Source organism: Heptranchias perlo, chromosome 4 (assembly GCF_035084215.1).
Source record: "Heptranchias perlo isolate sHepPer1 chromosome 4, sHepPer1.hap1, whole genome shotgun sequence".
In the NCBI taxonomy this organism is placed as follows: Eukaryota; Metazoa; Chordata; class Chondrichthyes; order Hexanchiformes; family Hexanchidae; genus Heptranchias; species Heptranchias perlo.
This window is the reverse complement of record NC_090328.1, coordinates 30,769,256-30,784,428: the sequence shown is the minus strand read 5'-3', so window position 1 is coordinate 30,784,428 and position 15,173 is coordinate 30,769,256. Positions and strand designations below refer to the sequence as shown.

At 45.4% G+C, this 15,173-nt stretch overlaps 1 protein-coding gene across 5 annotated transcripts in view; it reads right to left on the bottom strand.

Annotated features, from left to right (window-relative positions):
• Nucleotides 1–15,173, bottom strand: part of LOC137320825 (ceramide transfer protein) — a 145,875-nt gene that overhangs the window by 80,262 nt on the left and 50,440 nt on the right. For all 5 annotated transcript variants that reach the window (XM_067982699.1, XM_067982700.1, XM_067982702.1 and 2 more), the window contains exon 3: nucleotides 10,988–11,104. In XM_067982699.1, the coding sequence (XP_067838800.1) occupies nucleotides 10,988–11,104 (117 nt within the window). The remainder of the gene's footprint in view (nucleotides 1–10,987; nucleotides 11,105–15,173) is intronic.

Sequence of the window (15,173 nt, the reverse complement as noted above, 5' to 3'; positions counted from 1 at the left end):
CGAAAAAAGGTTGTTATGCAAGATAAGGGCTCATGGGGCTGGGGATAACATATTAGCATGGACAGAAAATAGAGTAGGGATAAACAAGTCATTTTCAGGTTGGCAGGCTGTAACAGTGGGGTGCCGCAAGGATCGATGCTTAAGAACATAATAGGAGCTGGAGTAGGCCATACGGCCCCTCAAGCCTGCTCCACCATTCAATCAGATCATGGCTGATCTTCCACCTCAATTCCACTTTCCTGCCCGATCCTCATATCCCTTGATTCCCCTAGAGTCCAAAAAATTATCTATCTTAGCCTTGAATATACTCAACAACTCAGCATCCACAGCCCTCAGGGGTAGAGAATTCTAAAGATTCACAACCCTCAGCGGAAGAAATTCCTCATCTCAATCTTAAATGGCCAACCTCTTAACCTGCAACTATGCCCTCCAATTGTAGACTTTCCAGCCAGGGGAAACAACCTCTCAGCCTCTACCCTGTCATGCCCCCTCAGAAATATTGTTTTTCTATTCTTCCTACCAAAGTGAATAATCTCACATTTTCCCACATTAAACTCTATCTGCCACTTCTTGCCCACTCACTATATCCCTTTGCAGACTCTGTCCTCCTCACTGCTTACTTTCCCACCTAGCCCTGTATTGTCAACTTGGGCCTCAGCTATTTACAATCTATATTAATGGCTTGAATGAAGGGACCAAATGTGAAGTATCCATTTAGGACTGAGATGAGGAGAAATTTCTTCACTCAGAGGGTAGTGAATCTTTGGAATTCTCTACCCCAGAGGACTTGATGCTCATTGAGTACATTCAAAACAGAGATCGATAGTTTTCTAGATATTAAAAGGTATCAAGGGATATGGGGATGGTGCAGGAAAAAAGCGTTGAGGTAGAAGATCAGCCATGATATTGTTGAATGGCGGAGCAGGCTCAAGGGGCCTGATGGCCTACTCCTGCGCCTATTGCACATGTTTTTATGTAAACGTTTAGTATCACTTCCTTGTTTTTGTACTCAATGCCCCTAATTACAAAGTCAAGTGTACCCCACACTTTAACTGCCTTATTAACATGCCCTGCCACCTTCCAAGGTTTGTGACTATATACCCCCAGGTCCCTCTGCTCTTGCACCCCCTCAAAATAGTACCATTTAGATTATACTGCCTTTACATGTTGTTCCTCCCAAAGTGCAACACTTCATACTTATCCACATTAAATTGCATCTGCCATGTGTCTGCCCATTTCCAAGGAGGATTGAAAGATTGTAGTCAGAGCTTCTGTTATCTCCACCCTTGCTTCCCTCAGCAACCTAAGATGCATCCCATCTGGACCAGGTGACTTGTTAACTTTGAGTGATGCCAACCTATTTAGCACCTCCTGTCTATTTTTAATCCATGTTATGTGCTGCAATAAATAAGTCCAATCACTGTGTAGCATTTAAATTATGTCTCCTGCATAACCAGACTTAAGGACTTTAGTTGTATAGTATTCAGTATAGAATATTTGTGCATGTACCAGTGTACAGTAGCATAGCAGTTATGTTACTGGACTAGTAATCCAGAGGCCTGGACCAATAATCCGAAGTCATTAGTTCAAATCCATCCACGGCAGCTGGGGAATTTAAATTCAATTAAATAAAAATGTGGAATAAAAAAAAACTGGTGTCAGTAATGGTGGCCATGAAACTACCGGATTGTTGTAAAAACCCATCTGGTTCACTAATGTCCTTCAGGGAAGGAAACCTGCCATCCTTACCCGGTCTCGCCTATATGCGACTCCAGACCCACAGCAATGTGGTTGATTCTTAATTGCCCTCTGAAATGGCCTAGCAAGCCACGCAGTTGTACAATCTCGCTACAAAAAGACACAAGAATAAAACCGGACGGACCACCCAGCATCGGACACGACAAAAGTAAACCAAGCCCAGTTGACCCTGCAAGGTCCTCCTCACTAAGATCTGGGGACTTGCGCCAAAATTGGAAGAGCTGTCCCACAGACTAGTCAAGCAACAACCTGACATAGCCATACTCACAGAATCATACCTTTTAACCAACGTCCCAGACTCTTCCATCACCATCCATGGTTATGTCCTGTCCACCAGCAGGACAGACCCACCAGAGGTGGTGGTACAGTGGTATACAGTCAGAGGGAGTGGCCCTTGGAGTCCTCAACATTGACTCCTGACCCCATGAAATCTCATGGCAACAGGTCAAACATGGGCACAGAAACCTCCTGCTGATTACCACCTAGCGCCCTCCCTCAACTGAAGAATCAGCCCTCCTCCATGTTGAGCACCATTGGAGAAAGTACTGAGGGTAACAACGTCCATCACCAAGAGTGGCTCGGTAGTACCACTACTGACTGAGCTGGCCGAGTCCTGAAGATCATACCTGCTAGACTGGGCCTGCGGTAGGTGGTGAACGATCCAACAAGAGAGAAAAACCTACTCGACCTCGTCCTCACCAATCTACCTGTCGCAGATGCATCTGTCCATGACAGCATTGGTAGGAGTGACCACCGCTCAGTCCTTATGGAGACGAAGTTCCGTCTTCACACTGAGGACACCATCCAACATGTGTGGCACTACCACCGTGCTAAATGGGATAGATTCACAACAGATCTAGCAGCTCAAAACTGGGCATCCATGAGGCACTGTGGGCTATCAGCAGATTTCTAGTCCAGCACCATCTGTAACCTCATGACGCGGCATAGTCCTCACTCTACCATTACCAAGCCAGGGGATCAACCTTGGTTCAATGAGGAGTGTAAAAGAGCATGCCAGGAGCAGCACCAGGCGTACCGAAAAATGAGGTGCCAACCTGGTGAAGCTATAACACAGGACTACATGCATGCGAAACAGTTGAAGCAACATGCGAGAGACAAAGCTAAGCGATTCCACAACCAACGGATCAGATCAAAGCTCTGCAGTCCTGCCACATCCAGTTGTGAATGGAGGTGGACAATTAAACAACAGGAGAGGAGGCTCCATGAACAACCCCTTCTTCAATGACAGCAGAGCCCAGCACGAGTGCAAAAGACAGGGCTGAAGCGTTTGCAACCATCTTCAGCCAGAAGTGCCGCGTGGATGATCCATCTCTGCCTCCGCCCAATATCCCCACCATCACAGAAGCCAATCTTCAGTCAATTCGATTCACTGCCCATGATAGCAAGAAACAGCTGAGTGCACTGGATAGAAACATAGAAAATAGGAGCAAGAGTAGGCCATTCGGTCCTGCTCCGCCATTCAAAATGATCAAGGCTGATAGTCTAACTCAGTACCCTGTTCCCGCTTTTTCCCTATATCCCTTGATCCCTTTAGCATTAAGAAATATATCTATCTCCTTCTTGAATATATTTAGTGACTTGGCCTCCACTGCCTTCTGTGGTAGAGAATTCCACAGGTTCACCACCATGATACAGCAAAGGCTTTGGGCCCCGACAACACCCGGCTATAGTGCTGAAGGACTTGTGCTCCAGAACTAGCCGCGCCTCTAGCCAAGCTGTTCCAGTACAGCTACAACACTGGCATCTACCCAACAATGTGGAAAATTGCCCAGGTATGTCCTGTCCACAAAAAGCAGGACAAATCCAATCCCGCCAATTACCCCCCATCAGTCTAAGCTCAATCAGCAGCAAAGTGATGGAAGGTGTCATCGACAGTGCTATCAAGTGGCACTTACTCACCAATAACCTGCTCACCGATGCTCAGTTTGTGTTCCGCCAGGACCATTCGGCTCCAGACCTCATTACAGCCTTGGTCCAAATATGGACAAAAGAGCTGAATTCCAGAGGTGAGAGTAACTGCCCTTGACATCAAGGCAGCATTTGACCGAGTCTGGCACCAAGGAGCCCAAGTAAAATTGAAGTCAATGGGAATCAGGGGGAAAACTCTCCAGTGGCTGGAGTCATACCTAGCACAAAGAAAGATGGTAGTGGTTGTTGGAGGCCAATCATCTCAGCCCCAGGACATTGCTGCAGGAGTTCCTCAGGGCAGTGTCGTGGGCCCAACCATCTTCAGCTGCTTCATCAATGACCTTCCCTCCATCATAAGGTCAGAAATGGGGATGGTCGCTGATCATTGCAGTGTTCAGTTCCATTCGCAACCCCTCAGATACTGAAGCAGTTCGTGCCCGCATGCAGCGAGACCTGGACAACATCCAGGCTTGGGCTGATAAGTGGCAAGTAACATTCTCGCCAGACAAGTGCCAGGCAATGACCATCTCCAACAAGAGAGTCTAACCACCGCCCCTTGACATTCAACGGCATTACCATCGCCGAATCCCCCACCAACATCCTGGGGGTCACCATTGACCAGAAACTTAACTGGACCAGCCACATATATACTGTGGCTGCAACAGCAGGTCAGAGGCTGGGTATTCTGCAGTGTGTTACTCACCTCCTGACTCCCTAAAGCCTTTCCACCATCTACAAGGCACAAGTCAGGAGTGTGATGGAATACTCTCCATTTGCCTGGATGAGTACAGCTCCAACACTCAAGAAGCTCGACACCATCCAGGACAAAACAGCCCGCTTGATTGACACCCCATCCACCACCCTAAACATTCACTTCCTTCACCACCGGCGCACCGTGGCTGCAGTGTGTACCATCCACAGGATGCACTGCAGCAACTCGCCAAGGCTTCTTCGACAGCACCTAGAAGGACAAGGGCAGCAGGCACATGGGAACAACACCACCTGCATGTTCCCCTCCAAGTCACACACCATCCCGACTTGGAAATACATCGCCGTTCCTTCATCGTCGCTGGGTCAAAATCCTGGAACTCCCTACCTAACACCACTGTGGGAGAACCTTCATCACACGGACTGCAACGGTTCAAGGCAACGACTCACCACCACCTTCTCAAGGGCGATTAGGGATGGGCAATAAATGCTGCCAGCGACGCCCACATCCCATGAACAAATAAAAACTCAACACACCATACAAATCATTAGAGAACTAAATAGCTAGTGAAGCAGAATGAAACTGCCTTTCTGTATGGGGTTTACATTACCAAGCTGAAAGGTCAGTGCCAGAACTAGAGGAGAATCGCCACTCCTACACACAGCATTTGATGACAAATGCACTTGAATGATTAGATTAAGTCTGGAAGCAGATTAAGTTTTGTCAGAGCAAAAGTATTTAACATTATAGTATGATAATGCTCAGTTACACAGTACCCACAAGAGTTGCATGAGATTCCAATCACCATAAGCACCCCACCCCAAATCCCATGACTCACTTCAGATTGCTGGTGGTATGCCGCAGCCAAATTTGCAAACAAAAACGTTTTACAGAATTACCACCGTGACTGATCCAGTTCTCAATTAAAATGCATTTGCTTATATTTTGTGTCAAGGATGATGGCGTGTGAATGACTCAAATAAAACTGGTTAACAAAACTTTTGCTTTACAGCTTCAGGATTTTGCTCCAACAAAATTAACATTGCCTGTATCAACAGAGATGGCTATTGTGCAGACCACAGCCCACCTGGGGAAAGCACATGCACTCTTAAGTGCATAATTCCAATTTGTCAGTTTAGAGCACTCCCGTCTTCAAGTGAGAAGATTGTGGGCTCAAGCACATCGCCACCCAGACTGGAGCACATAATATATGATGACATTCCAATGCAGTAGTAAGGAAGTGCTGTATTGTCAGATAGAACAGATATTTATCCTCCATCGGAAAAGGCAGATAGGACATCAGTTTAAGATCCTTTAGCACCATGTGATGAGAAACAATGTCTTGGCAAACATTCCTCCCTTGATCAATATCAACAATAAACAGATTAACTGATCAGTCATCTCACTCTGTGGGGCTTGCTGTGTTCAAAATAGCAGCCACATTTGCTTGCATAAGTCACTACACTTCAGGGTCATTCATCCAACCTGAACCACTTTAAGAAGTTTGAGAGACACAATAAGACATTAAGGGAGGTTTTAAACTCAAGGCAGAGACAAACAGGAGAGCACGAGGGAGGGGGTTGCTAGAATGCATCGAAGACTGCCTCCTTCAAGCAGCTCCCTTATTCCATTCCTCACACCACATTCAAATTTTTTGTTGTCCGCCTTCCTCCCAAGCCCCACACTGGCTTCCTCACTGATATCCTCCCTTACCTTTTGATCTGGAGATGCCGGTGATGGACTGGGGTTGACAATTGTAAACAATTTTACAACACCAAGTTATAGTCCAGCAATTTTATTTTAAATTCACAAGCTTTCGGAGATTTTCTCCTTCCTCAGGCAAATGAAACATTTGCCTGAGGAAGGAGAAAATCTCCGAAAGCTTGTGAATTTAAAATAAAATTGCTGGACTATAACTTGGTGTTGTAAAATTGTTTACAATTACCTTTTGATCAAGCAACTCCTTATATTCTGACTTCAACTTACCGTAAACTCCCCTAGCCCCGTAGCTCAATTTCTCTGCCCTCTTATCTTCATTTCAATCTCATCCTTCACAATAATGCTTGACACTTTGACCTCACTATTTCTTGTGAGCCATCTCCCTTACCATCTACATTCCCCAAATGCCGCTTCCCTCATTATCCTCCCCCAGTCTCGCTCTCATCATTTGCCTGTGGAATAAAACTTGCCCCCGGCTCCCTCATGGTCCACCACTTAGTTGACACTTCTGCTGCTGTCCATCTACTAAATTGTTTCCTCACTTCAATCTTTGACACCTTGTTCACAGCAAAGCAATCACCGCCTCCCACTTCAGTCACTCCATCTGGTGCATCTCCACCTTAATATCCTTAAATCAGAAGGGCACAAACTTAACTATGTCTGGTGCACAATCAGCCTCCTCACCATGCGCCAGATTTGGCTTAACCATGCTTCGGTCTATTCTGTCAAACGTGCCTATAATTCAAAAATGATCCCGGGGTGCAAGGGCAACCGTAGGGTCCTCTTCATGACCTCTATCTCAACATCTCCTCCAACCCCTTTCTCCTGCCCCGCCACCCTCACTGAAAGCTCATCGATTTCACTGCCTCTATGATTTTTCATCGTCTTATGATTTGAGACCATCCATGCAGCTGCCCCTGCAACTTCCTCCCTTTTCTTTGCCTCATACCACCTCCCACTCAAGCCCTAGTCCCTCATCACTTTGCAGTTTCTGCCCATCTCCTTCCTTATTCCCACAAAGTATGCAGAACCCTCTCCTGTGTTTTTGTTTTACATTTCCTTCATTAATCCTAGAATATAAATTATGAGCAGCGTTAAGTACTGAAAGATCAAGTAACTAAGCCCACATGTCTGCCCATTCCAGCTAGGCATAACATGCTGTTCAGACCATTCTACTTCCCACACACTTTCACAAACCTGACTACTGCTAGGTGTTACCCAAACTGAATTTCTAACTAAAGTATCATAGTAGGTACAGCACAGGAGGTAGCCATTCGGCCCATCGTGCCTGAACCAGCTCACAATTCCACAACTTGGGGCCAAGCAGCATATCCACATCAGGAGTGAAGCAAAATCAGCAGAGTCACTGTCCCAGGTTGAGTTTTATACAACCTCCAACAGTAGGTGCAGGAACATGACCAGAGGTTGAATGGGTACCTGCCTTATCTGCAAGCAGAGCCTTGGCAGATTTCAGGACGGAGTAGAGAAAGACAGAAATGAGAATTAAAAGTGGAAGAATTGGATTTCACTCTCACCCATCAATTAGTGCCCTTAATTTTTCAACTTCTACTTCAATATTTAGATATTTAGGAGGGAAACAAAAATGTAGGAAAAACTCTTCCCACATAAATGTTCCCTTATTAATCTTGTTGCCAATCAAAACCATTTAGAAGATAAATATTTGTTAGGCTAAAGGTGACAAATCCTATATCTGACACGTTTTGAAAAAAAGTGAATGAAGTCTTCCCGTCGTGAGTTCTAAAATTGTGCTCGTTCTTGATGTCAGTGTGTTTTGGCATATTAACAGGAAAGCTTTTCACTTGCTTCTCCATAAAAACTATCACCATGAATTCAAGCACCCAGAGACCCACTCCTGAAAACATCAAGACTAGGGCAACATTTATGTGGCGAAGAACTAGTGGCCTACACTTCGCTTCCTTTAACAATGCCAGCAGGCATGAATGACATAGATGCAAACCAGGTTTAAGCAGTGAGTGCAAAACTAAGGGCCACAGGTTTAAAATCAAACAAAACCTAAAGCAAGAGATTAGAATAAAATTTTCCCTCGATAGAATCATTTAACACATCAAGACTGCACAGGTGTTTTTCTACAAGCACCACCTAGTCTAATCCCACTCTCCTGCTCACCCTCAATACACTTACATCAAGTTACATTGAAACTACAGCACAGAAACAGGACATTCGGCCCAACAGGTCCATGCCAGCATTTATGCGTCACATGAGCCTCCTCCAACCCTACCTTATCTAACCCCATCAGGATACCCTTCTATTCCTTTTTCCCCCATGTGCTTATCTAGCTTCCCTTAAATGCATCTATGCTATTTGCCTCAACTGCTCCTTGTGGTAGCATGTTCCACATTCTTACCACTCTTTGGGTAAAGAAGTTTCTCCAGTATTCCCTATTGGATTTATTAGCAACTATTTTATATTTATGACCTCTAGCTTTGGACTACCCCACAAGTGGAGACATTTTCTCTACGTCTACCCTATTAACTTAAAGACCTCTGTTAGGTCACCCCTTGTCCTCTTTTCTAGAGATTTGTCTATCTATACCCCATGATCCGTCGTCTCTATTCCATTTAGACTCTTATTATCCAAGCAGTATGTGGCCTCATTCTTCCTACCAAAATGCATCACCTCATACTTATCTATATTGAAATGAATGTGGCAATTACACTCCCATTCTGCAAATTTATTAATGTCCTCTTGCATTTTGACATTCTTCTTTTATATAAACTACACCCCCCAATTTGGTGTCGTCTGCAAATTTTGAGATTGTACTTCCAATTCCCAAATCCAAATCATTAATGTAAATTGTGAACAGTGGTCCCAGCACCAATCCCAGTGGTACACCATTTTCCACCTTTTGCCAGTCTGAGTAGCTACCCTGAACCCCTACTCTTTTGTTTTGTAGCTAGCTTGCTATCCATTCTGCTACCTGTAGCCACATGCTCTGACCTTAGCCATAAGTCTGCAATGCGGCACCTTATCAAAGGCCTTTTGAAAACCCAAATAGATCACATCGACTGCATTACCCCCATTTCAAGCAACTATTTGATTTCTATTTAAAAGAATTTATGGACACGGCTTCAACAACTGTTTGTGACAGAGAATTTCAGATTCTAACCACTTTCTGTATAAAGAAACTTTTCTGACCGCTCCTTTAATTCTGGCAATAATCTTCAATTTGGACCATTCATTACTACCTTGTTGAATAATAAGAACACAAGAACATAAGAAATAGGAGCAGGAGTAGGCCAATCGGCCCCTCGAGCCTGCTCCGCCATTCAATAAGATCATGGCTGATCTGATCCTAACCTCAAATTTAAATTCATGTCCAATTTCCTGCCCGCTCCCCGTAACCCCTAATTCCCTTTACTTCTAGGAAACTGTCTATTTCTGTTTTAAATTTATTTAATGATGTAGCTTCCACAGCTTCCTGGGGCAGCAAATTCCACAGACCTACTACCCTCTGAGTGAAGAAGTTTCTCCTCATCTCAGTTTTGAAAGAGCAGCCCCTTATTCTAAGATTATGCCCCTTCACAATCTTATATATTTCAATAAGATCGCCTCTCATTCTTCTGAACTCCAATGAGTAGAGTCCCAATCTACTCAACCTCTCCTCACATATCTACCCCCTCATCCCCGGTAATGGAAACAATCTCTCACTATTGACTTCATCATAACCCTTCATGAAAACCTTCATTAGGTCACCTCTTAACCTAACTTCTCAAGTCTCTTCATAAATGCAATCTCTATGCCTGAAAACAACCTAGTGAATTGAAGCTGCACCTTTTCCATTGTTTCGATATTCTTTCTTAATGTGCCCAAAACTGTGCACAATACTGCTGCAGCCTAACAAAGAATTTTTACAAGTTCAACATTAACTCCTTTGCTTTTGTAACATAAGCCTCTAGATACAAAACCAAGAATTCAGTCTTTTGTTAGAATGGCCTTATCTTTCACTGTCACCTTTAGTGACATGTATATCCCTCTGCTGCTCAACTAGATTTAAAACTTTACCATTAACCGGTGTATTTCCCTTCTCTTTTCTTACTTCCAAAATGTGTTAGTTCACATTTTTCTACACCCGAGTTGTATCTGCCAACTATCTGTCCTCCTGAATTCTATCACAATCCGAATCATAATGTGTTATAAAACCTCAATTTCATATCCATTAGATTTCATTACTGTTTTCTCAATTCTTAAATATATAGTAAATAAGAGTAACCACAACACCTCTGTGGAACAGTCAGTGCAGAACAGACTGGCAGCAAGAGGAGCTGACAGTTACTTAACTCCTTCAAAAAGGAGCCAACTAGGTAACTGGGAACAAGAAACTGATGGAAGATGTATACTATATTTCTTCTCCCTTTTAGTCGTCTTGTTTTTCAACTTCTTCCCTTTCCCCAACTTCTCTTCCATTAATTTTCTTTTATTCCTTTACTATCAAGCTTTCTTGCCCTGATCTCAAATGGCACCTTGAAACTACAATTTAAGAGGCACCCAGTTCCATACAGTAAAGAATCACACATAATTGCATTTATATGAAATCTCAAAGACTTCGCTAAATTACGAGAAAAAAAAACACTCCCACCATTCTAGTACTTTCAATTAAAAACTCAACTCGTCAAACATATATTTCACATTTGAACTGTTGAAATGCATTCAAAGTTCACATTGTACTTCAGTCCCTCCAACACAGAAATAGGAGTAAGAAACTCACAAATGCCATGGGGTTGATTCAAGCTTTAGCTGAACAAAATATGATGTATTATTGAAGATTTTCACCATTTTTTTAAAAATCCAAACATTAAATCTTAGATTAACACTTCTAAATTCTCATTTTACCTTGTGCTGTTCAATAGCCTCTATCCATTGCTGTCTGTGGTCCGGGTCTTGAGCACGGAGGTACCACACACTGTCATTCACACTTATATCAAAGCGACATTCATCAAACTCATGGGGCTGTGGAGAAGATTGACAAACCATGAGAACTGGATTAATACAAGAGCATGCAGATTTCAGATGAGATGGCCAACATACAATTTTTCCTCATACTTTATGAAAATAATATTGCTCTACACCAGCAATAAATTAGTACTGCAACCCACACAAAGTAATTATACAGTTCCTTAAATGGCCTTTTTGTACCAGTAGATTTGCGGAAGAAGCCACATTCAGTTTCAAACTACTATAATGAAGTAAAATAATTATATTAATTGTCAGGTTCTTATATACACATACCCATAACATAATTCTACTGTGCACTGCCCATAATTGAGCAGAGTCTCTACAGTGAAACAAATCTTAAATGGGGACAGATATTCTTGGTTGAAGTGAATTCAAGGTGGCCTATCAAGTACTTGGACCAAGTGAGAAAGCAATTTAAAATAGAGATCACATGAGTAGGACATAGGAAACATAGGAACAGGAGTAGGCCATTCAGCCCCTTGTGCTACTCCGCCATTTGATAAGATCATGGCTGATCTGTGATTTAACTCCATATACCTGCCTTTGACCCATAGCCCTAAATACCTTTGGTTACCAAACAGCTATCTATCTCACATTTAAATTTAGCAATTGAGCTAGATTGGGAAAAGGGGAGGTGCAACAAGACCTGGGTGTCCTTGTACACCAGTCGCTGAAAGCGAGCATTCAGGTGCAGCAAGCAGTTAGGAAGGCGAATGGTATGTTGGCCTTCATTGCAAGAGGATTTGAGTACACGAGCAGGGATGTTTTACTGCAGTTATACAGGCCCTTGGTGAGACCACATCTGGAGTATTGTGTGCAGTTTTGGTCTCCTTATCTGAGGAAGGATGTCCTTGCCATGGAGGGAGTGCAACGAAGGTTTACCAGACTGATTCCTGGGATGGCAGGGCTGATGTATGAGGAGAGATTGGTCGACTCGGCCTATATTCACTAGTTGTAAACAATTTTACAACACCAAGTTATAGTCCAGCAATTTTATTTTAAATTCACAAGCTTTCGGAGATTTTCTCCTTCACTAGAGTTCAGAAGAATGAGAGGTGATCTCATCGAAACATATAAAATTCTAACAGGACTAGACAGACTAGATGCAGGGAGGATGTTCCCGATGGATGGGGAGTCCAGAACCAGGGGTCACAGTCTCGGGATTCGGGGTATGCCATTTAGAACCGAGATGAGGAGAAATTTCTTCACTCAGAGGGTGGTGAACCTGTGGAATTCTCTACCACAGAAAGCAATGGAGGCCAAGTCATTAGATGTATTCAAGAAGGAGATAGAATATTTCTTAATGCTAAAGGGATTAAAGGATATGGGGAAAAAGCGGGAACAGGGTACTTAGTTAGACGATCAGCCATGATCATTTGAACGGTGGGAGCAGGCCTGAAGGGCCAAATGGCCAACTCTTGCTCCTATTTTCAATGTTTCTATGTTCAAATTACCAAAATCAACGCAGCACTTTTTTTTGCTGGAAAAGCAATAAAATGGCTGACTACTTTTTAATACCTCACTGGTTCCAAAAACAATGATGCAAGGCTAAAGCTTTTTAAATAAACCAACATAAATTACACCAGCTACTTAGATTTGAAACACTTGCTGACCCAATTTGCACAGAGTGGGGGGGAAAGAGGGGGGGGGGGGAGGGAAAGAGGGGGGGGGAGGAAAAGAGGGGGGGGGGGAGGAAAAGAGGGGGGGGGGGGGAAAAGAGGGGGGGGGGGGGAAAAGAGGGGGGGGGGGGGAAAAGAGGGGGGGGGGGGGGGAAAAGAGGGGGGGGGGGGGAAAAGAGGGGGGGGGGGGGGAAAGAGGGGGGGGGGAAAAGAGGGGGGGGGAGGAGGAAAAGAGGGGGGGGGGAGGAAAAGAGGGGGGGGGGGAGGAAAAGAGGGGGTGGGGAGGAAAAGAGGGGGGGGAGGAAAAGAGGGGGGGGGGAGGAAAAGAGGGGGGGGGGGGAGGAAAAGAGGGGGGGGGGAGGAAAAGAGGGGGGGGGGAGGAAAAGAGGGGGGGGGAGGAAAAGAGGGGGGGGGGGAGGAAAAGAGGGGGGGGGGAGGAAAAGAGGGGGGGGGGAGGAAAAGAGGGGGGGGGAGGAAAAGAGGGGGGGGGAGGAAAAGAGGGGGGGGGGAGGAAAAGAGGGGGGGGGGGAGGAAAAGAGGGGGGGGGGGGGAGGAAAAGAGGGGGGGGGGGGGGAGGAAAAAGAGGGGGGGGGAGGAAAAGAGGGGGGGGGGGGAGGAAAAGAGGGGGGGGGGGAGGAAAAGAGGGGGGGGGAGGAAGAGGGGGGGAAGAGGGGGGGGGAGGAAGAGGGGGGGGGAGGAAGAGGGGGGGGGAGGAAGAGGGGGGGGGGAGGAAGAGGGGGGGGGGAGGAGAGGGGGGGGAGGAGAGGGGGGGGGAGGAAGAGGGGGGGGGAAGAGGGGGGGGGAGGAAGAGGGGGGGGGGGGAGGAAGAGGGGGGGGAGGAAGAGGGGGGGGAGGAAGAGGGGGGGAGGAAGAGGGGGGGGAGGAAGAGGGGGGGGAGGAAGAGGGGGGGGGAAGAGGGGGGAGGAAGAGGGGGGGAGGAAGAGGGGGGGGAGGAAGAGGGGGGGGGGAAGAGGGGGGGAGGAGAAGAGGGGGGAGGAGAAGAGGGGGGGAGGAGAAGAGGGGGGAAGAAGAGGGGGGGGAAGAAGAGGGGGGGGGAAGAAGAGGGGGGGAAGAGGGAGGAAGGAGGGAAGGGGAAGGGAAAGGGGGTAGGGAAGGGAAGAGAAAGGGGAAGAGAAAGGGGGAAAGGGGAAAGGGGAAAGAGAAAGGGGGGAAAGGAGGGAAAGGGGGGAAAGAAGGAAAGAGGGGGGAAAGAGAAAGGGGATAGAGAATGGGGAAAGAGAAGGGGGAGAAGAGAAAGGGGAAAGAGAAAGGGGAAAGAGGAAGGGAAAGAGAAGGGGAAAGAGAAAGGGGGAATAGAGAAAGGGGAGGAAAGAGAAAGGGGAAAGAGAAAGGGGGAAAGAGAAAGGGGAAAGAGAAGGGGAAAGAGAAAGGGGAAAGAGAAAGGGGAAAGAGAAAGGGGAAAGAGAAAGGGGAAAGAGAAAGGGGAAGAGAAGGAGAGGGGAGGGGAGGGGAGGGAGGAGGGGAGGGGAGGGAGGAAGGCTGGGAATGGAGAAGGAGGATGGAATCACTTTTCATGACCTCAAGGCGTCCCAAAGTGCTTCACAGCCAGTCAAGTACTTTTGAATTAGTCACTATTGTAATGTAGGAAACATGGCAGCCGACTTCTGCATAAGCAAGGTCCCACAAACAAGCAATGATACAGAAATTAGTTAAATGACTAGATAATCTGTTTTAGCAGTGTTGGTTAAGGGATAAATAATAGCCAGGACATCAGGAGAACTCTCATGCTCTTCTTCAAATAGCAGCATGCAATCTTTCATGTCCACCTGAGAAGATAGACGAAGCTTTCACATCTCAATGTAACTGTTGAAACTAAAACTGTGTAAATGTTAAGCTTTCAAAAAGTTTGATTACATTTTACAATAATTTATAGCTTAGAAAAATTTCCAACGAAAAAAGTGGTAAAGACTGCTGGTGACTAGAGAAAAAAACAAAAATTCTTGATTGACACCTCATACATAGAGGATTTTTTTTTTGGGGGGCGGGGGGTGCAGTTAGTGTTGAGGGGAAGAATTACTGACCAAAACAGGAAAGGGCAGCACAGAAGCAAATTTCACTGAAGATATGTCTGTCGATAATTTGCTCCTCGATAAAATGAAAACTTCAGAAGGGCACTTGCCTCATAACCTGTTAGATCAGATGTGGAGATGCGGTGATGGACTGGGGTTGACAAATGTAAGGAATCTTACAACACCAGGTTATAGTGTCCAACTGTTTTATTCGAAAATCACAAGCTTTCGGAGGCTTTCTCCTTCGTCCGGTGACACTCGCTCACCTGACGAAGGAGAAAGCCTCCGAAAGCTTGTGATTTTCAAATAAAACAGTTGGACTATAATCTGGTGTGGTAAGATTCCTTACATTTGTTAGATCAGAAAGCAGGTGGTTCCTAGAATCTCATCAGACTATGTTTTAATCAATCATCA